The 20,757-nt window shown below is 44.2% G+C and overlaps 2 protein-coding genes across 6 annotated transcripts in view; both read right to left on the bottom strand.

The window, feature by feature from the left end:
- tcp11l1 (t-complex 11, testis-specific-like 1) overlaps positions 1–1,909 on the bottom strand; it is a 40,670-nt gene extending 38,761 nt beyond the window's left edge. Inside the window, exon 1 of the mRNA XM_086008242.1 lies at positions 1,812–1,909. The gene's annotated coding sequence lies outside the window, so the exon portion shown is untranslated. The remainder of the gene's footprint in view (positions 1–1,811) is intronic.
- A 3,088-nt stretch (positions 1,910–4,997) lies between these two features.
- The window catches only part of depdc7a (DEP domain containing 7, paralog a), a 55,918-nt gene continuing 40,158 nt past the window's right edge, over positions 4,998–20,757 (bottom strand). For all 5 annotated transcript variants that reach the window (XM_086008247.1, XM_086008250.1, XM_086008249.1 and 2 more), the window contains exons 6-9: positions 11,467–11,609; positions 11,105–11,230; positions 9,526–9,604; positions 4,998–5,332 (exon numbers count right to left, since the gene is read on the bottom strand). In XM_086008247.1, coding sequence (XP_085864373.1) covers positions 5,124–5,332; positions 9,526–9,604; positions 11,105–11,230; positions 11,467–11,609 — 557 coding nt within the window. In that variant the 3' untranslated portion in view covers positions 4,998–5,123. The remainder of the gene's footprint in view (positions 5,333–9,525; positions 9,605–11,104; positions 11,231–11,466; positions 11,610–20,757) is intronic.

Raw genomic sequence — 20,757 nt, forward strand, 5'->3', positions numbered from 1 at the left:
GTCCAGGTCAATAATATCTCAAAAAGAGCAGAGGTCCTAATACTGACCCTTGGGGAACACCACTGCACACTTCCCTCCAGTCTGAAAAGCAACCGTTCACCACTACTCTCTGCTTTCTGTCCCTTCGCCAATTTTGTATCCCCACTGCCACTGTCCCTTTAATTCCATGGACTTTAATTTTGCTAACAAGTCTATTATGTGGTACTTTGTTTTCTTTGGAACAGAGGCGGCTGAGGGGAGATTTAATTGAGGTGTATAAAATTATGAGGGGCCTCGACAGAGTGGATAGGAAGGACCTATTTCCCCTAGCAGAGAGGTCAATAACCGGGGGCATAGATTTAAAGTAACTGGTAGAAGTATTAGAGCGGTGTTGAGGAGAACATTTTTCACCCAGAGGGTGGTGGGGGTCTGGAACTCACTGCCTGAAAGGGTGGTAGAGGCAGAAACCCTCATTGCATTTAAAAATATGCACTTGAAGTGCCGTAACCTACAGGGCTACGGACCAAGAGCGGGAAAGTGGGATTCGGCGGGGTGGCTCTTTTTCAGCCGGCGCGGACACGATGGGCTGAATGGCCTCCTTCTGTGCCGTAAACCTCGATGATTTGCTCCTCAGCAAAGGCTACAATTAGACTCAGTGCTGAGGTAGGGAGAGGATTTAGTCTGATTTCCCAGAGCTGTGATTCTAGTCAAACACGATTTGCTGACTTTCATTTATCAGCCCATACTTTTCCAAATGCCAATTAATTGTGTCCCAGATTATTGTCTCTAAAACTTTCCCCACCACTGACATTAGGTTAACTGGCCTGTAGTTTCTGAGTTTATCCCTCTCCCTTTTTTATTATATATAATATACATGTTATATTATGTATTATACATTGATTATTTATATATAATATACATGTTGTATTATATGTAATTTACATGTATTGTATATAATTTACATGTTATAATATATCTACTTTGTTGTATTATATGTAGTATACAGGTATTATATGTAATTTAAGTTGTATTATATACAATTTACATGTTGTAATATCTACTTTACGTTGTATTATACATAATTTATACATGTTACATCTCATTGAAACTTATAAAATTCTAACAGGACTAGACAGACTAGATGCAGGAAGGATGTTCCCGATGGCGGGGGAGTCCAGAACCAGGGGTCACAGTCTAAGGATAAGGGGTAAGCCATTTAGGACAGAGATGAGGAGGAATTTCTTCACCCAGAGAGTGGTGAACCTGTGGAATTCTCGACCACAGAAGGCAGTTGAGGCCAATTCATTAAATATATTCAAGAAGGAGTTGGATATATTTCTTAAGGCTAAAGGGATCAAGGGATATGGGGAGAAGGCAGGGACAGGGTACTGAATTTGGATGATCAGTCATGATCTCATTGAATGGCAGAGCGGGCTCGAGGGGCCAAATGGCCTACTTACATGTTGTAATATCTACTTTACATGTATTATGTACAATTGACATGTATTATATATGATTTATACATGTATTTTATGTAATATAGATTATTATTTATATAGAAGTGCACGCTGGGTTTTGCCGCTGGGACGGCCCGCGGATTTGCTGAAGCGGCAGGAGCCCGGAGCCTCACCCAGTCGCGGTGCTGCGCCGCCTGGTGTCTCCCCGGCAGCGGGTTCCGGGCCACAGGCCGCGGCCATCACTCCATCACCGCCCGCTCCCGCTCCCTCCCTCTCTCCTCGCCCCGGCTCACTCTACTCTCACACCTCCCCCCGCGGTGAAGGCGGCCATTCCTCGGGATCTTAACAACAACAGCAGAAAATAAAACCACTGACCGGCCAGAGACCCTTTGTTTACGGAAGCGACGTCACCGAATGAAACACTTCCGGTCCGCTGGCCCGGGCTGTTGTGGGAATTGTAGTTTGGCCGGCCCCCGGCTCCATTACGTCACCCGTCAATCATCCTCTAGCTGCACAGGAGACTAGAACAGCACTAAGACAAAAAGAACTTGTATTTATATAGCACCTTTCACAACCACCAGACGTCCCAAAGCGATTTACAGGAACGTGTAGGCCCTGGTCCACTACAGGAAACGCGGCAGCCAATTTGCTCACAGCAAGGTCCCACAAACAGCAATGTGATAATGATCAGATAATCTGTTTTTTGTTATGTTGGTTGAGGGATAAATATTGGCCAGGACAGTGGGGAGAACTCCCCTGCTCTTCTTTGAAACAGTGCCGTGGGGTGTTTTACGTCCACCTGCGAGAGGAGACGGAGCCTCGGCTTAACGCTTCATCCAAAAGTCACCACCTCCAACAGTGCAGCACTCCCGCACTGGAGTGACAGCATGATTTTTTGTGCTGAAGTCTCTGTGCGACTTGAACCCACAACCTTCTGACTCAAGCGAGGGTGCTACCGCTTCACAGCTGACACTCAGAGCATTGGCCCCATCAAATTTGCACTGCTGATATTTTTGCATGACAGCTGCCAAATCCAATACAAATCTGCACAGATACAAGAGCAAAATACTGCAGATACTGGAAATCAGAAATAAAATCTGCACTGTTTTTCTTGCACGAGCTACCACAGTATTTAACTAACACCAAGTTAGAGAAAGCTCCAAGTCTGAAATGAAAACAAAGTGTCGGAAACGTACAACTAAAAAAATAACTAGCACTGAACACATCCTCAAGGACATCCCAAAACACTTCAAGCCCCACGAATTACCTTCAACTCAATTGCCCTTATATGGGCAAATACATAATTAAAAGCAAAATGTTGACCAGGATACCAGAAAGTCAGACTCCCTTACTTTTCTTCAAATAGTGCAATGGAATATTTCAATTGCACCTGCACACAGATGTATGGCTTTAAAATGGGGACTGAATTATGTCTGAGCATTCTGGTCCAATTATTGCCCACTGTCTTAACACCTTGGTACCTAAAGACCACACTTGGTCTCCAACTCATGAAATATCAAAGGAGAGCAACTATATTAAAATTCCTGCATTGGGCATGTACATCCTGCCCACAAACCTTACTGCCCGTTGTCAGAACTTTTGGTTACACTTTTCACCACTTACCCTTGTAAATTGCTATGTCAACATTTCCCATTCAATTTGGTTGTGTCAACTGTCACAATGTAATTGCAGGCTCTGGCCACTAGGCAGCTCCAATATCTGAAGTCTCTCCCAACTCTGCTGCCACCTTGAATGTAAAAAAATACTTGCATCCAACAACATAGGTAATGCCACAGGAAATTTACTAGCAAATTATAAAAAACAAGTCTGTAATGCAAGTGTCAACCAGTGGCTCAGTTGGTAGCACCCTCACCCCTGAATCAAGAAGGTTGTGGGTTGAAGTCCCACCCCAGAGACTTGACAAAAATCTAGGCTAACACTCCAGTGCAGTGCTGAGGGAGTGCTGCACTGTCAGAGGTGCTGTCTTTCGGATGAAACGTTAAGCAGAGGCACCTGCGCGCTCTCAGGTGGATGTAAAAGATCCTACGGTACTATTTCGAAGAAGTACAGGGGCGTTATCCCCAGTGTCCTGGCCAATAGTTATCTCTCAAATCAACATAACAAACACAGATTATCTGGTCATCATCACATTGCTGTTCGAGAGCTTGTTGTGCGTAAATTAGTTGCCGTGTTTTGTACATTATAACAGTGACTATACTCCAAAAAGTACTCCATTGCCTGTAAAATGTTTTGGGACGTCCGGAGGTCGTGCAAGGTGCTATATAAATGCAAGCCTTTCTTTTTTCTTGCCAGGTTGCTGGAGTCTCCAGGTGACATTACCGACTGTTACAGGTATTGCCAAGTGTGATTAAAGTGTTAGAAAGCTCACAATAATACTGTGGATGAGTGGGCGAAAGCAGTGTTATCCAATGGCATTCACTGACTAGCCACAGGCATGGATACGGCGACACCATTTTAACCATATGCACTCATTTTAGTAGAAAACACATCACACACAATACAGGCAAGTGCACTGCACATGTATCGTTATTAAACATCTACGGCCATTTAGTGCAAACATTTTGCAGTCTTTCTCTTGCACCAAAGTTTGGAATTCCGGCATGAATTTCAGATCTAGCTCGTCTTTGATCAGTTTTAAGTTTCTTGTCCAGCAGTTGAGGCTCGAGGAACAGCACCTCATCTCCGATTAGGCACTTTACAGCCTTCCTGACTCAATATAGAGTTCAACAATTTCAGATCATAACCTCAGCCCCCATCATATTTTTATATATATTTTTTATCCACACTTTTGGTTTGTGCCTTTTCCTTTTTTTCCCCCTCTCTCCTACGTGGCAGCTGTCTTTCACTCTGCCAGCGTATTTCACATTTCATCCAGAGCCATCCTTTGTCTCTTTACCTGTCCTATTACCATCACGTCTTGCCTTGAATATCTCTTAATGGCTCTTCACCTCACAGACCTTCCCTTTTGTTCTTTCATCCCCTCCCCCATTTCCCAGCCCCCAAACTTGCTTTTTAATCTGTTTCATTTCCTGCTTTTTTCCCCTCAGTTCTGACAAAGGGTTTCGACCTGAAACGTTAACTCCGTTTCTCGCTCCACGGATGTTGCCTGGCCTGCTGAGTTTTTCCAGCGTTTTCTGTTGTTCTAGTTGCGAGTCTTGCTTTGACTTCATCAGTGTGATTGCTGAGAATGTTGACTGACAACGAGGCGTGGCAGACACACCGCTGCTCGTCATCCAGAATGCGGTTTGATGCCGTTTGCCATGGTGTGCCCCTTCGATACTCCTCGCCAGGGGCTGGGCTTGCTTTCCTCTGCTGGCCTGGAGTGAAGCAGAGCAGCAAATCCTGATGTACTGTGTGGGCAAGGGTTCATGCTATTCCAAATGATTCAGTGCCTACAAAGTTCAATAACAGCTTCTCACCTGAAATCCAAACACAAAGCAGGAAGGAAAGAAGACTTGCACAGCACTTCAAAGTTATTTTACACCGCAAACTACTTTAAACAGCAGCGACCTAAATAGGAACAAATAGGTCAAAGAAACATTGAGAATAGAAATTTGAACGTTTATTCATTGCAATCATATAAAATCTTCAATAAACTTAACACAAAATTGTTTGACAATTAACTTACAGTAATACATTACATTGCCCCTGCAACTCAGCGCAAGATTAGAGTTTCCTCAATGGATTGAAAAAATATTGAATAAATATGGCGGGATGGCTCTTGTTGAATTGAGCGAGGACCTTCTTTTTCTCTTTGGCAGACAGCTTGGTGTTTTCATCAATAGTTTTGAGCAGCATTAGAAGTTCATCCCTGGTAGTCTTCCGCATGTTGCTTTCACACGTGTCTCGAGTTAGTCTTTCACAGAAAGTGTGTCCTGCGGAGCAAGCAAGCGAGATGTGACAGGAGACGCCACAATAGGGGGGGTTAATCTCTAGGATAGATATAGATATATTTAAATAAAATGATCAGAATTCGGTACCCAACCAGTACATTTTAATTCAAAAAAGTTCCCCTTCAAGATTTCTATTCAAACCTAAATCTCAAAGTTTTAGTGGGTTTTATTGCAAGTTGGCAGAAACCATGAGTACCATTATTTCAGATCAGTGTCCATGTGCCAGCTCCCAATGTTTACACTGTAAAACCATCTCCCTTACGCCAAGGGCAGAATCGTAGACCCATGATATAAATTTTTAAATTTTTTTTAATATAAAGTGTATATACAATTCGACCATCGGTGCATCATTCTCAATCTGTCATGCTCCGAGCTAAAAAAAAATGCCAAGGTGAAAGTACCTTTGGATTATTGGATTTTGACAAACACAGGTTTAGCTGCTTTTACATTGCTTTAGTGCTGCGCTAGTACGCCCAGCTCCTGACACAGACTGCACTATACTAAACAGTCTAAATTGTCAGACTGCTCATCCGACATCTTGTTCTGGATGAGCAGAAATTTTCTCCAATTAAATATCGGGAAGACTGAAGCCAGTGTCTTTGGTCCCCGCCACAAACTCCGTTCCCTAGCCACCGACTCCATCCCTCTCCCTAGCATCTGAGGATGAACCACACTATTCGCAAACTTGGGGTCATATTTGACTCCGACATGAGCTTCTGACCACATATCTGCAGCACAACTAGGACCACCTATTTCCACCTCCATAACATCGCCCGTCTCTGCCCTTGCCTCAGCTCATCCACTGCCGAAACCCTCATCCTTGCCTTTATTACCTCTAGACTTGACTATTTCAACGCACTCCTGGCTGGCCTCCCACATTCTACCCTGCGTAAACTTGAGCTCATCCAAAACTCGGCTGCCCATGTCCTAAAGCCGCACCAAGTCCCGTTCACCCATCACCCCTGTGCTCGCTGACCTACATTGGCTCCCGGTTAAGCAACACCTCGATTTCAAAATTCTCATCCTGGTTTTCAAATCCCTCCATGGCCTCGCCCCCCTCCCCATCTCTGTAATCTCCTCCAGCCCCCCAACCGAGATATCTGCACTCCTCGAATTCTGCCCTCTCGAGCATCCTTTATTATAAATCGCTCAGCCATTGGTGGCCGTGCCTTCTGTTGCCAAGGCCCTGGAACTCCCTGCCAGGACAGGAGCGGTGGTTAAACCTACAATGCTCACTGAGGCCAGTGTTTGTGAAACTCGAGATTAAAAAAAAACTTGGAGCTAACTTCATGCCAATTGCAAGATATTTTGAAAGCTGAATTTTGCAAGCCTACTTCAGATTGGAATGTTATAGCTTTAAATCAGCATACAATCTTCCCTCCAATTGTGTAAGAGCAGTCTGAAGTATAACCGTTGTTTATTCTAGTCCAGAACCAATGCAAAAGTAGATAGCAATGTAGAGTTTACATTTATGCGCCACACTATACACATTTTATTACACTGGCTTTGATCTAAAACTACTTCCAACGTTGTTTGCATTGTAGCAGATTCACCAGACTGATACCTGGATTAACAGGGTTCAATTAATGAAGACAGGTTGAAAAGACCAGACATGCATTCCTTGACTATAGAAGATTAAGGGGCGATCTAATTAAGGTGTTTAAGATGATTAAACGATATGAGGAGAGAAACCATTTCCTCTGGCGAGTTCAGAACAAAGGGGCCATAGCCCTAAAATTAGAGCCAGGCCGTTCAGGGGTGATGTCAGGAAGCACTTCTTCACAAAGGGTCGTGGAAATCTGGAACAGCGCCCCCTGTAATTTTTTGGGGGGCCGCGCGGCCCATTCAAAATTCCGCACATGCGCAGGTTTTACAATTTAAAAGCCGGCTGACCGGCTGCGTGGTAGCCCAGAGCGCTGTGCGGCTGCCTGCCCACCTAGCTTAAAGGGAACATTGCTCTCCACCCCTTCCACAACAAAAAGCTGTTGAGGCTGGGGATCAATTGGAACTTTCAAAACCAAGATTGATAGATTTGTCTTCGGCAAGGGAATCAAGGGTTAGGGAACCAAGGTAGATGGAGTTAAGAAACAGATCAGGCATGATTTAATTGAATGGCAGCACAGGCTGGAAGGGCTGAATGGCCTCCTCCTGTCCCTATGTTTTAGGATGCATTTACATTGCAAGTTTAGCATTAGCGCCATGTCATTTTGGAAACCCATCGAACATAGAAACATAGAAGATAGGAGCAGGAGTAGGCCATTCAGCCCTTCGAGCCTGCTCCACCATTCAATGAGATCATGGCTGATCATCCAAATTCAGTACCCTGTCTCTGCCTTCTCCCCATATCCCTTTAGCCTCAAGAAATATATCCAACTCCTTCTTGAATATATTTAATGAACTGGCCTCCACCGCCCTCTGTGGCAGAGAATTCCACAGGTTCACCACTCTCTGGGTGAAGAAATTCCTCCTCATTTCAGTCTTAAATGGCTTACCCCTTATCCTTAGACTATGACCCCTGGTTCTGGACTCCCCGGCCATCCGAAACATCCTTCCTGCATCTAGTCTGTCCAGACCCGACAGAATTTTATAGGTTTCGATGAGATCCCCTCTCAATCTTCTAAACTCCAGTGAGTATAAACCCAATCGACACAATCTCTCCTCATACGTCATTCCTGCCATCCCAGGTAACAGCCTGGTGAATCTTTGCTGCACTCCCTCCATGGCAAGAACGTCCTTCCTCAGGTAAGGTGACCAAAACTGCACACAATACTCAAGGTGCGGTCTCACCAAGGCCTTGTACAACTGTAGCAAGACATCCTTGTTCCTGTAATCACAGAATCACAGAAACCCCACAGTGCAGATAGAGGCCATTTCGGCCCATCGAGCCTGCACCGACACATATCCCACCCGATCCCCGTAACCCCTACACCAACACATATCCCACCCTATCCCCGTAACCCCACATATTTAATCCCCCTAACACTAAGGGTCAATTTATCATAGCCAATCTACCTAACCCGCACATCTTTGGACTGTGGGAGGAAACCGGAGCACCTGGAGGAAACCCACGCAAACACGGGGAGAATGTGCAAACTCCACACAGGCAGTCGCCCGAGGCCGGATTCGAACCCGGGTCCCTGGTGCTGTGAGGCAACAGCGTTAGCCACTGCCACCGTGTCTGCCTTCTTGCTACGAAGGCCAACATACCATTTGCCTTCTTAACCGCCTGCTGCACCTGCATGCTTACCTTCAGCGACTGGTGCACAAGAACACCCAGGTCTCTTTGCACTTCCCCTTCTCCCAATCTATTGCCATTCAAATAATAATCTGCCTTCCTGTTTTTGCCACCAAAGTGGATAACCTCACATTTATCCACATTATAGTGCATTTGCCATGTTTCTGCCCAATCACCCAACTTGTCCAAATCGTACTGGAGTTTCACGACATCCTCCTCACAGCTTACCCTCCCACCCAGCTTTGTGACGTCTGCAAATTTGGAGATATTACATCCAATTCCCTCGTCCAGATCATTAATATATATTGTGAACAGCTGGGGTCCTAGGACCGATCCTTGCGGTACCCCACTAGTCACTGCCTGCCACTCGGAAAACGACCCGTTTATTCCAACTCTGCTTTCTATCTGCCAACCAGTTCTCTATCCAAGTCAATACCTTGCCCCCAATCCCATGTGCCTTAATTTTGCACGCTAATCTCTTATGCGGGACCTTATCGAAAGCCTTTTGAATATCCAAATACACAACATCCACTGGTTCTCCCTTATCTATTTTACCAGTTACATCCTCAAAAAATTCCAGTAGATTAGTCAAGCATGATTTACCTTTTGTAAATCCATGTTGACTTTGTCCGATCCAGTCACTGCTTTCCAAGTGCTCTGCTAGCCTCAATTTAAATGTAGAGAGCAGGGATTCTACTCCATACAATTCTAAGCATTTTAGATCAATTGTTGGGAGATCACAGGCTGCATCTATACCTAGGCATGTTGAACAGTTCTCCTGGACAAGGCAATATTTCCAGCCAGATAACCAACATGGTTCTACCTGGCTGGAACTAGTTGCAGTAAGAGTGTGCCTTTAGTGTTGTGAAGTAATAACACGTGTTATTACTTCACAAGAGGCAGGGTGAAAGTTACTCATCTTGTTTAATTGTCCCTTTACCTGTATCAAGGTCCGGATCTCCGCCTCGCTGAACGAGCATCAGCTTTTCACTCACCATCTTGTGCAAAGACCCTGGGACCTGTTTGAAATTTTAAACTGGTTATTCAAATCGCTTGTGAAAATTACTCCACATTACTTTTCCATTTCTGATTGCAACAGGAAAAATCCTCCTGCCTCTTTGCTGCACACTTATCAGCGTGTCCCTCAAACGTACAAAACAAAACCAAAAACCATACGGATTCATCCAATCCCAGATCATTAAAAATTGACACCGGAGCCTCCCCAGTGGCTTCTCCAACTCGGGCGCTGCGCCACGGCTGACCTCACCTGGGCAAGGTGCCAACAGGCTGCCAGCACCTGCAGACCCAGAATCTAGCAGTGGGTTAATATCTTTAGGAGAGGAGGGGGACAGGGCGGCTGGGTGCAAATTCCACACAAAGATCTGCACAAAAATGCTTTGGTTAATCCCACACCAACGGCTTCAGCTTCAGCAAGGTGCACTGGGAAATGTCAGTGCAGAAGAAAGTTCTGACTTTCAGTAATGTTGCTCTTGTATCTTTCTACAGATATATATTATGTATAATAATATCGCTGGAGTAATCCTTATTTGGTAAAGACATGTTAAGCTTTCCTTTTTTTCGTTGCAGTAAATACAGCTTTAAACAATTCTGTGCAGTTTAGTTTAAGTAAAACGCTACATTTCCAGCAATGGGCCGATTATTTGGTTTCTACCTCGAAAGTCATGATTTGCGTTTCTCCCCCCAACCCTATTGGTTATAAATCACAGTTGACATGTGCTCCACAGCTACCATACAGTCTACTCTTGAATTCATTCAGTTGTTAATTTCAATTGGAATCGTGTCCTTGTGCTGTTTTGACTAAATATGATTTACTGGATGATTTGAATCTTTGAAGCAAAAAAAAAAACTTGGAATTAACAGGGATAGTGTGTACATATTTTTAAAAAGTGTTAATTCTGCATCAGCTGTAATTTGCAGCTAAGTAGCCCCTCCACACTTTGTGTCAGTTTGCCTACACAGCTTTAGCATTCTTGCAATCCAAGCCTTAAAATCCCTCTGCCTTGCTCTCAGGTTATTCCTGGGACGAGAGGGTTGTCCCATGACAGATGGAGTACAATGGGCCTGTATTCTCTGGAGTTTAGAAGAATGAGAGGTGATCTCATTGAAACGTGTAAACTTCTCGGAGGACTTGACAGGGTCAATGCGGCGAGGGTTCTTTCCCTCTGGCTGGGGAGTCTAGAACTGGGGGTCACAGTCTCGAACTGGGGGCACAGTCTCAGGATAAAGGGGTTGGTCATTTAGGATTGCAATGAGGGGAAATTTCTTCACTCTGGTGAATTTTTGGAATTCTCTACCCCAGAGGGCTCTGGAGGCTCAGTTGTTGAGTATATTCAAGACAGAGATCGATAGAATTTGGGACTGTAAGGGAATCAAGGGATACGGGGATAGTGCAGGAAAGTGAAGATGAGGTCGAAGATCAGCCATGATCTTATTGAATGGTGGAGCAGGCGCGAGGCGCCGAATGGCCTACTCTTGCTCCTATTTATGTTCTTGTGTACCTTGAACACGTCTTTCTGATGATCAAGTAGGAACAGAACCAAGAGATCAGCTTTTCCTTTTTGGAGGTTCTTATTAAAAACGATGGCTTTACCAAAAGTCCTCTTCATCACAATTCTATTCTCGACCTTGAAGAAGAAAACAAATTTAGATAAAATTACTATCGAGGACCACACAGTTCGACTGATCAGTTATAGCATCAAGAAATTAAGCTTCGCACGCTCACTTCTGATGTTACAGAATGATTGACTAGATATTAAAGAGCAACAACAACAATGATTTAAACTCCAAGCAAAACACCTTTAAAATTGAACAAGTCCATTGGAAGCCAAGTGTTAATGCTTTGTGAAGATCGCGCACTCACCCCCTCCGATAAGGTAATGGATGCGGGAAGTGCAGCAACAGCCATGAAATGCAACAGTCTCCTCAGCTCTTCCCGATTCCTGGAATCCAGAAGCTTCAGGCATAGCTGTGCGGCTTCCAGCGCTGGCTCGGTCTTGCCATTTACTGCAAAGGAAAGCAACGGTAAACAGCGCATCGAGTTAAAAATGACACCGCCACACTTTTATTGTAACTAGTTTCATAAGCTGGCATGTTAAAAATAAACAAGGTCCTAGAGTTTGATCCCCAGTCTCTGCTAAAATGATCTCCGCCAGGAAGGCAGTACGTGGGCGCCATAATCTGCCTCCGCGTCCGTAGGGCAGGTGCAGAAACTTAAGTCAAAGTTTCAGCTCCCAATTGTTTTTGGGAACATGGGAAGAGGAAGAAGCCATTCAGCCCCTTGAGCCTGTTCTACCATTGAATTACATCATGGCTGATCTGCATCTCAACTCTATCTACCCACCTTGGTCCCATATTCCCTCAAAATGCTTGCTTAACAAAAATTTTCAATGACAGCTGGAAGTGCATGCCCATAGACTTTGGATAGAGATGGGGTAGGATTTGGCTATTTATTCTTCTAAGGCAGTCCCTCGGAACTGAGGATGACTTGCTTCCACTTTAAAAATATGAGTTTGCAGGTGACTGATGAGTCCAATGCGGGACCTACAGTCTCCATCACAGGTGGGGCAGACGGTGGTTGAAGGGCTGGGTAGGGTGCTTGGTTTGACGTGCAGCGTGCACTCCTTGCTCCCGGCGAAGAGACGCGAGGTGTTCGGCGCCTTCTCGGATGCTTCTTCACTTTGTGCGGTCTTGGGCCAGGGATTCCCAGGTGTCGGAAGGGATGTTGCACTTTTACAAGGAGGCTTTGAGGGTGTCCTTGAAGCATTTCCTCTGCCCACCTGGGGCTCTCTTGCTGTGCCGGAGCTCAGAGTAGAGCGCTTGTTTTGGGAGTCTCATATCGGGCATCTCGTATCGGGCATGCGGACGATGTAGCCCGTTCATCGGAGCTGATCGAGCGTGGTCAAAGCTTCGATGCTGGGGATGTTGGCCTGAGCGAGAACACGGACGTTGGTGCGCCTATTTCTTCTGTGGCAGCAGCCCCCCACCCCAATTGAATATAATCTTGACACACCCTCAGAACACATGGATGATTGGGCAAAGTACCAGAGGATACCCAGTGATTTATAGAACCACACTTCAGCAACAAATCCCTGCCTCCAGAAACAATGAAAATTGTTCTTTTTAAACATGAGAAGCCTGCAATTTAGCCATTTACTACTAATATTTTAAGTTCTAGAATAAAAATGGAGCATTTGTTTAGCGTCCTGGCTGTTCTAGTGTAGAATTTTCTCCTCTTTACTTGAAGATTTAAACAACCTCAGTAGTCCAAAATCTCAAATCCTGATTTTTTTTTTAAATAAATAAAAAGAGCCAGTTTCAAAAATAACAAAAAATCAGGCGTTTCAGATCAACACGCCGCACGAGTACAGACAGAAACATCTCCATCAGATCTCACTCCCTTTGTTAAGCATTTGTCAAGAGCACCCTTTATTGGTTAAAGACATTTTATCCTCAGCCAACTGATTGCATTAGAATGCAACTTTTGTTGTTTTCTTTTTAAAAAAAGAAAACAAAGCATTAGTGTCAGGGAAGTGGCAAGGTTAATTAGAATGGAGGGATACAAGGCTGCACTATTGACAAACTTGGCTCCAGTCAAGCCAGAACTGGGAATGGCCTTGTTTCTGTGCTGGAAATTCTATATAAATAATTTCAATGAAGGAAGGGGAACAAAAATAGGGAGGAGGGATGGGTGTTTTATTGCAAACTAGGAGACAGTTACAGCCATTGAAAAGAAACTTCAAAAAACAAACAATGGTGACACTCGGAGTCTTGTCCGGGTTGGCTTGCGAAGGGGGTGCTGCAAAAGCAGCCTCGACAAGTTGCTGCAGAGCATCTCGTTTAAACTGGCGAGAAGCCTAGCCTCTGAAGCTCAAGCTCCAAGAAGACACGCTTGAGGAAACTCAGAACCACCCACATCAGTTACCTAAACCCGGCACATCTGAAACACCGTTAATGACTGACCAGCCGGCCTGATTCACTGATCACTCATCATCCCAGTGAATCTCTTCTACACCTCAGCATTCCTGCTAAATTTGGATGCCCAACCAATGATTTGTATATTTAGCATGGTTGCTCTACTTCTGCACTCTATGCCCTTATTTATAAAATCTAGAATCTTTAAAAAAAATTAAATACAGCTTTACTTATCCTCCCACTTTTGAGATGAATGCCCAGATCTCTGCTCTTCTACCTCCTTTTAAAGCTTTACCAATCGAGTGTGCCCTTACCCCAGTTCCCAAAAAGCATCACCTCATTTCTCCACAACCCATCTACAACCACCTGAAATTGATTACAGTTTCTTCTGTTAACCAGACTGCCCTCATTAGTTGCCTAATTTAGTTGAATTTTGAGGAAACTAGTAGATGGATGAAGGCAATGAAGCGAGTATTCTACGTCTGGATTTTCAGAAGGTGTTTGATAAGAAGCTAGTTGCAAAAATTAAGAGAATGTAACCACAGGAAGTGCTTAATGGACAGAAGGCAGAGTTGGGGTAAATAGAAAGTTTTCAAATTGGTAAAATACAAGTAATGGCATCCCAGGCATCTATACCGGAACCTCTCACTTTCCATGTTTATGAACAGTTTAACTATGAGCAGAAGAGGAATATCCAAGTTTGTCGATACCAAAGTCGTGGTTATGTTACTGGACTCGTAACCGAGGGGCCTGGACGAATAATCCACAGATCAAATCGCACCATGGCAGATTGAGCATTGGAATTCAGTTATACAAAAATCTGGAAATAAAAAGCACGGGGTCGGTAACAGTGGGCATGAAGCTGTCGGCTTGTTGTTAAATACCCATCTGGTTCACTAAATGTCCTTTAGGAAAGGAAACCTGCCATCCTTACCCGGTCAGGCCTACACACGATCCCAGTTCCACACCAATGTGGTTGACTTCCAATTGCCCTCTGACACGGTCTAGCAAAAACACCCAGTTGCATCATCACCTTTTCACAGTAACAACCAAGGATGGGTAATAAATGCTGGCCTTGCCAACAATGCTAACACCCAGAGATTGGATTTTTTTTTAAATAAAAAAATCAGGAACATGACAAACTGTGGATGAATGCAGGACAGGCTAGCAGAGTGGGTAGATGCAATTCAATGCAGAGAAATGTGAAGTAATACACTGGGTGGGGCGAAAAGGAGCAGAGATTAAATAGTTTTAAGAGTGCAAATAGTTTTGAGATTGTTTCCATTGGCTGGCAAATTGATGAGGGCAGGGAATCAGGATTGTCACGAGATATTTTACAGCAGGTTACTTTGCCACAAGTTGCGACTTAAAGCAATTGGATAAAATGTTTTAGAATATAAAGGTTACAGTTGACTGAAAATTGGATTGAGAATAGATAGCGCCATTGAAGAATTAGCACCAGGCCCCATTCCATGCTGCAAGGTTTGTTTCTGTGCTCAAGGTGAGGGTTGTTAGCATTGGCAAGCTAAACACTTTCCATTACCGTGCAGGCATCACGCACCAACAATTCAGGTACAAGACAGCCGTGCAGGGCAAAGCTGCCTCTGTGCAGCCCCAACCTTGGAGGAGCAACCCCCCTCCCCCCACCTCCACTGCACCAGTGTGACATGTCCACCATTGTCCACACCCGCCATTCTACGGCCTTAGAGCAAGATGACTGCTTGGTACCAAATTGAGGAGTTGTGTGTCTGTAGGCCCATGCTCACCAGGAAGTGGAGAGAGACCGGCCAAACTCATCACATAGGACCTTTGCAACCAGGAGGAAGGAGACTTGGTCTCAGCTGGATTTAAACCAGGTCTGAGGTAGAAGACCAGTGTCGAATCCACTTATCTCTTATGGTTTCATTATTACATGTGTGTTTAATCAGTTTACATGTTTTTAATGGGTGGGGCAAACATGTGACTTGTCCAATTAAATATGGTTATATTTCAAGCAATACTAAATAAAGTTTATGGCATGTCTAGCATTAAATTAATTTAATCTAGCATTGGCGAGAACAGTAGCATAGTGGTAATGTGACTGGGCTAATAATCCAGAGGCCTGGACTTAATGATCTAGTACAGGAAACTCTCTGGTATCCGGCACTGACGGGACCGGGATGGTGCCGGTTGATTAAAAATTCTGGATGACGGAGGGGGTTATCTACCGAGGCTATTTTTAACAAAGAGTCAGACTCCTGTTATGGAGGTGTTCGGACTTCTGACAGCGCCAAGAAGCTGAGTAGTGGCAGTTTGGAGAACTACCCCCACTGACTAACTCAGCCACCGCGGGAGACTCGGTCTCGGCAACATTTCCGGTTATTGAGGTGTTTTCGGAGTATGAATTTTGCCGGTTAATAAAGAATTCCGGATATTTAGGTGCCGTTTAAACAAGAGTTTCCTGTAGATACGAGTTCAAATCCCACCACGGCAGCTGGGGAATTTAAATTCAATTAATTAAATAAACCAGGAATAAAAAGCTAGCGTCAGTAATGGTGACCACAAAACTACTGGATTGTTGTAAAAACCCATCTGATTCACGAATGTCCTTTAGGGAAGGAAATCTGCCGTCCTTACCCGGTCTGGCCTATATGTGACTCCAGACCCACAGCAATGCGGTTGACTCTTAACTGCCCTCTGAAATGGCCCAGCAAGTCACTCAACTGGAAAGGGATGGGCAATAAATGCTAGGCTTGCCAGCAATGCCCACATCCCGTGAATAAATTTTTAAAAATTTATTCCATTTGCAGGTTACTGGAGAAAATCAATTGTGTATTTGTTCCCCTGTTGACATTTGAATCCTGTTCACCGTTGTGTGATCCTCCCCAAAACAATGAGTTTCAATTGAACAAGCATGTTAATCTTATTGTATTACTGACACAGCTGTGCCAACAGCAGTACTGTTCCCTTTTCAATTGATAGGTATTTTTCCCTCCCTCTCCCCCCCCCCACAAGTCTTTCCAAAATAAAACTTAAAATACACCAGCTCACACAATGCAAAGTAAAACCAGGACAGCATGACCTTCCACAGGCAGCAGTGTCCAAGAGGAAACACGAGTGCTTAAAACAAGGCCAATAATCAAGACAGACCTCAAACATTCCCAAGATCGGATGAGACGTTAAACTGAGGCCCCGTCCACGCTCTCGGGTGGATGTAAAACGATCCCACGGCCACTATTTCGAAGAAGAGCAGGGGAGTTCTCCAATTTGCCCTGGGCCAATATTTATCCCTCAACCAACATCAATACAACAAAACATTATCTGGTCATTATCACATTGCTGTTTGTCGGAGCTTGCTGAGCGCAAATTGGATGCCGCGTTTCCAACATTACAACAGTGACTCCACTTCAAAAAGTACTTCATTGGCTGTAAGGTGCTTCAGGATGTCGTGAAAGGCACTATAGAAATGCAAGTCGTTTTTTTTTTTTTTACTGCTATTGAATTGTTCGAGAGGTCACTATTTAGTTCACTTCCCCCCCCCCCAATTATGCACAGGAGGTACAAACTCCATGCAGTAATAGTGCATTTATTATTTTAGGCGGAGAGAAAGTGAAAGAGAAAGAGACATGGACTTGGGTAAAAAAATCTTTGACAATAATTCAATTTAAAGCCCCAAAGCTAATTATAATCCACAAGAAAAGGGTTCAGTAGACCTAGAGAAGATGTTTCCACTTGTGGGTAAGACCAGAACTAGGGGACCATAAATACAAGATCGTCACTAATAAATCCAATAGGGGATTCAGGATAGAGAGCGGTGAGAATGTGGAACAAGGAAAATAGCAGATGCATTTAAGGGGAAGCTAGATACACACATTAGGAAGAAAAGAATAAAAGGGTATGTTAATAGGGTTGATGAAGTAGGGATGAAGTAGGGTGGGAGAAGGCTCATGTGGAGCATAAACACCAGCACTGACTACAGGAAACTTTCGATTAACCGGCCCCTAAATAACCAGAAATGTCGGTTAACCGGCAAAATTCAAGAGTCGGTTTCAGCTAACTTTTATTACTTGCACAGCAACAAATTGAGGAAGGCAAGGGTTTGGCTGCAGCTGTTGCTAAGCTAGAGACGCTTGCAACTTGTGGACGTTCTTCTGAAGCTGTTACTAAGCAACAGGGTTTGTTGCTTCATACAGAGCTCTAAGGTCCGTATCTTTCACTATAGCGTTCGGTTCTCCGGAATTGCTGCTGAACCGACACCACGTTGGTCCAGTCTGTGCCGGATACCAGACAGTTTCCTGTAGTTGGGCCGAATGGCCTGTTTGTGTTGTAAAAACGATGTAAACCAGCCATCAGTTCTATGAAAGGCCTAGCATTAGGGTTAATCAGTTATTTGCTACAATGAAAGTTGATTTTAGAAATCAGAAAATAGCCATCGCATGCAAAAGGTAAAGTGCTACCATTAACTTGGAACATAAAAGGGACAAGTATCTATGTGTACCATTCAGTATATAGACAAGCATATTTGACATTGAAATGTAAACATGATAAGCCAAATTGCATTCCAAATGTTGGGCTCTAGAGTTTCCCTTATTGCAACAGAACAAAAGGGAAAACAGGCAACAGTCAATCCGATTAGACTGGTAGGAAGCTGATCACACGTTATTCCCCTAATATGCCAGAGGCACAGAATGAACAGGCTTGTCCTCCCCCAGACTGCTTTCATTGACCACCGCAATGGAGACCTGGTAATAGGTCATCAAGCTATGGGCACCAAACTGCAAGAGCCTCTCCGATGGGTATAATGGATGCATTAATGACCCACTGCAGAGCTGGTCAAGCATTTGGTTTGGATAGAATCTCCCCCTCGCATAAAAGTCACTGGAATGGATTGAGGCACGAGAGCAGACAACAGCACTTCCCTCCCATAACATTCTGCCTCCATCACTCATTGCAAATGCCTCTGGCTGCAACCTGCACAATCTATGTGGATTGCTCGCCAGCGCATTTTTCATCGACTTGACATTTCCCAACATTTACGTTACCAGTGCCGGTGTACAAGATACTGGAGTAATTAGCAGAGGCATAGGATACAAATCTAAACAGTTTGTATCGCTGCTGTATAAAGGTGTTGGTTACTATGAAGAGTAATCACAAGACTTGCATTTATATAGCGCCTTTCACAACCACTGAACGTCCCAAAGCGCTTTACAGCCTAAGAAGTACTTTTGAAGCGTAGTCACTCTTGAAATGTAGGAAAGACGGCAGCCAACTTGTGCACAGCAAGCTCCCACAAAGAGCAATGTGATAACATTAAAAAAGAGAGCAGGAGTAGGCCATTCGGCCCTTCGAGCCTGCTCTGCCATTCAATAGGATCATGGCTGATCCTCTCTCTCAATACCATATTCCTGCTCTCTCCCCATACCCCTTGATGCATAATACTAACCCTAAATGCAGTGTTTTTAAAAAATGTGATGTTGGTTGATGGACAAATATTGGCTAGGACACCAGGGCAAACTCCCCTGCGCTTTGAATAGTGCCATAGGATCATCTATGTCCACCCAAGGGGGCAGACAGGGCCTCTGTTTAACGTCTCGTCCAAAAAAAGTGCGGCACTCCCTCCAAGTCCTGCACCAGGAGTGTCAGCCTAGATATTTTGGTGCTCAAGTCTCTGGAGCGGGACTTGAACCCACGGCCTTCTGACTCACAGGCGAGAGTGCTGCCCACTGAGCCACGGGATTGCCCTCAAGGTTAAAGAGGCAAGCAACAAAGCTGATCCCTGGCATCAGGAATCTCAATTATATGAGGAAATGTTGGGCTTATTTTCTTTGGGAGAAAATAGAGCCAATTAAAGCTCATTATGAAGAGAACATAATTGATCCAGGAAAATCATTTGCTATGGTGTAAAGTTCAAATACTCAGGGATCCAATTTAAAAATGAGGAAGATTATGAATGAGATAGGAAGGCAGGTAGATTTTGTCCCCCCACCACCTACTAAGGGGTTAAGAGTTGTAGAATAAGTTAAAGGGAAGACTATTATCCTGGCTGTTATTTATTCCCACAACCAACATCATTGAAACAGATTATCCGGTCATTATCACATTGCTGTGTGTGGGAGTTTGCTGTGTGCAGATTGGCTGCCGTGTTTCCTACATTACAACAGTGACTGTTTCAAAAGTACTTCATTGGCTGTAAAGCACTTCAGGACATCCTGAGGTCGTGCAAGTCCTCTCTTTTTCATTGAAGCAGCCAGTAAAAATGGGTTCAAGGCATAATCAGGAGTTTTGGGAGTGGGGAAAAAGTGATTGATGGAGGTGGTGAAAAGCTGGGCTAGGAAAACAAGGACGGCAGATATGAGCCAATGGCTTTTCCTGTTTCTAATATATGTATGTTCACGTAGAGAGAATTTTAAAATTCTTAATCTTTAAGCATACATTTTTCACTAGTGCCGAACATTCGGGGTCAATGGAAGTGTCACTTTAAGCAAATCCTATGATGAGCCAGAGGAAATTACGCTCAGTGAGGTCACAGTTCAGTCTATTTTTACACAACAACTTTCCTTTATATAGTACCTCTATTGTAGTAAAATGTCCTAAGGCACTCACAGTAGCGTAAATCAGACAGAAAAATTGAGAGTCAAAAGGAGGAGACATCAGGACGGGTCTGAAGTAGGTTTTAAGGAGCGTCTTAAAGGAGTAGAGGTTTAGGGAGGGAATTCCAGAGCTCTGGGCCAAGACAGCTGAAGGCACGGCTGCCAATGGTGGGGCGAAGGAAATATAAACCAGTAGCTTTTCAAGCTCATGCAATGTTGAAAGGAGTCGATTAGAAAGGACATGAAAATTCTGAATTTTTGAATTAAGTGAATGCATACACAATCCAAGGCCTTGTTCTGGGCATGTCCTCCAAGTACAGTCACTTGTCAAATGTGCTTGGTCCCAAAGCAAATAAAGCAACAGATTCTCAAGTGAAAAAAGTAAAGACTTGCATTTCTATAGCGTCTTTCACGACCACCGGACGTCCCAAAGCACTTTACAGCCAATGACGTACTTTTTGAAGTGTAGTCACTGCTGTAATGTGGGAAATGCAGCAGCCAATTTGTGCACAGCAAGCTCCCACAAACAGCAATGTGATAATGACCAGATAATCTGTTTTAATTATGTCGATTGAGGATAAATAACAGCCAGGACACCAGAGAAAGCTCCCCTGCTCTTCTTTGCAATAGTGCCGTGGGATCTTTCACGTCCACCTGAGAGGGCAAAAGGG

Source organism: Somniosus microcephalus, chromosome 15, assembly GCF_052327205.1.
Source record: "Somniosus microcephalus isolate GS21.2 chromosome 15, FLI_Smic_1.0, whole genome shotgun sequence".
NCBI classification, from domain to species: domain Eukaryota; kingdom Metazoa; phylum Chordata; class Chondrichthyes; order Squaliformes; family Somniosidae; genus Somniosus; species Somniosus microcephalus.